Source organism: Mandrillus leucophaeus, unplaced genomic scaffold, assembly GCF_000951045.1.
Source record: "Mandrillus leucophaeus isolate KB7577 unplaced genomic scaffold, Mleu.le_1.0 Scaffold479, whole genome shotgun sequence".
Classification (NCBI taxonomy): Eukaryota; Metazoa; Chordata; class Mammalia; order Primates; family Cercopithecidae; genus Mandrillus; species Mandrillus leucophaeus.
In genome coordinates, this window is record NW_012105131.1 from 798,694 (window position 1) to 799,952 (window position 1,259).

General features: G+C 45.8%; 1 protein-coding gene across 6 annotated transcripts in view; it reads left to right on the forward strand.

The window, feature by feature from the left end:
* GTF2I (general transcription factor IIi) overlaps positions 1-1,259 on the forward strand; it is a 79,478-nt gene that overhangs the window by 67,105 nt on the left and 11,114 nt on the right. For all 6 annotated transcript variants that reach the window (XM_011995230.1, XM_011995229.1, XM_011995232.1 and 3 more), the window contains 2 exons: positions 293-358; positions 536-719. In XM_011995230.1, the coding sequence (XP_011850620.1) occupies positions 293-358; positions 536-719 (250 nt within the window). The remainder of the gene's footprint in view (positions 1-292; positions 359-535; positions 720-1,259) is intronic.

The window sequence follows — 1,259 nt, forward strand, 5'->3', positions numbered from 1 at the left end:
TATATATATATAAGTAGCCGGGCATGGTGGCGCATGCCTGTAATCCCAGCTACTCAGGAGGCTGAGGCAGGAGAACTGCTTGAACGTGGGAGATGGAGGTTGCGGTGAGCAGAGATCGCGCCATTGCACTCCAGCCTGGGTAACGAGAGGGAAACTCCGCCTCAAAAAAAAAAAAAACAAACAAACAAAAAAAAAGATGCACAAATAAGATGAAACATTCCCGTCTCTGAGCGTGTATTGATGAGTACCGTGATAAGCATTGCAATTTAACTATCTTATGTTTTACATACAGAGGCCTGGAATGCCAAGATCACGGACCTAAAACAGAAAGTTGAAAATCTCTTCAATGAGAAGTGCGGTAAGTCTATTTTGAAACATTCTTACTGCAGCGCAGGGTGCCTTCATGGGAGTAGAAGGGAGCAGAAGGGGATACTGAGCGTTGGAGTGTCCCAGTCATTGGCAACGCGTGGGTTTTTCAGGCTTGAGTGGCGTCATTTCGCCCATGTTCTGTTCTGTGTACGCGGCTGTTTTGCAGGGGAAGCTCTTGGCCTTAAACAAGCCGTGAAGGTGCCATTCGCATTATTTGAGTCTTTCCCGGAAGACTTTTACGTGGAAGGCTTACCTGAGGGTGTGCCATTCCGAAGACCATCGACTTTTGGCATTCCAAGGCTGGAGAAGATACTCAGAAACAAAGCCAAAATTAAATTCATCATTAAAAAGTAAGGAAATTGGATGAAGTGGGATTAGCATGAGTTGATCGTGTTTCACACTGGGAGATGGGTATGTGGGTTCATGTTTGTGGCAGGGCTGAATGAGCTCTGGAGTCAGAAAAACTCCTTTTTATGCTGCACTCTTGTTTATGTTTAAAACTTTCCGGCCAGGTGCGATGGCTCACGCCTGTAATCCCAGCATTTTGGGAGGCCAAAGCGGATAGATTACCTGAGGTCAGAAGTTCAAGACCAACCTGGCCAGCGTGATGAAACCCGTCTCTACTAAAAATACAAAAATCAGCTGGGCGTGGTGGCACGTGCCTGTAATCCCAGCTATTTGGGAGACTGAGGCAGAAGAATCACTTGAACCCGGCAGGCAGAGGTTGCAATGAGCCAAGATCGTGCCATTGCATTCCAGCCTGGGCAGCAAGAGCAAAACTCCATCTCAAAAACAAAAAAAAAGAAAAGAAAAATTTTCCCTAGGCTGCTAGTAGAAGGGAAGGAGGACTCCAGCGTACCAGAGAGATCAAAAAAAAAAAAAAAAAAAAA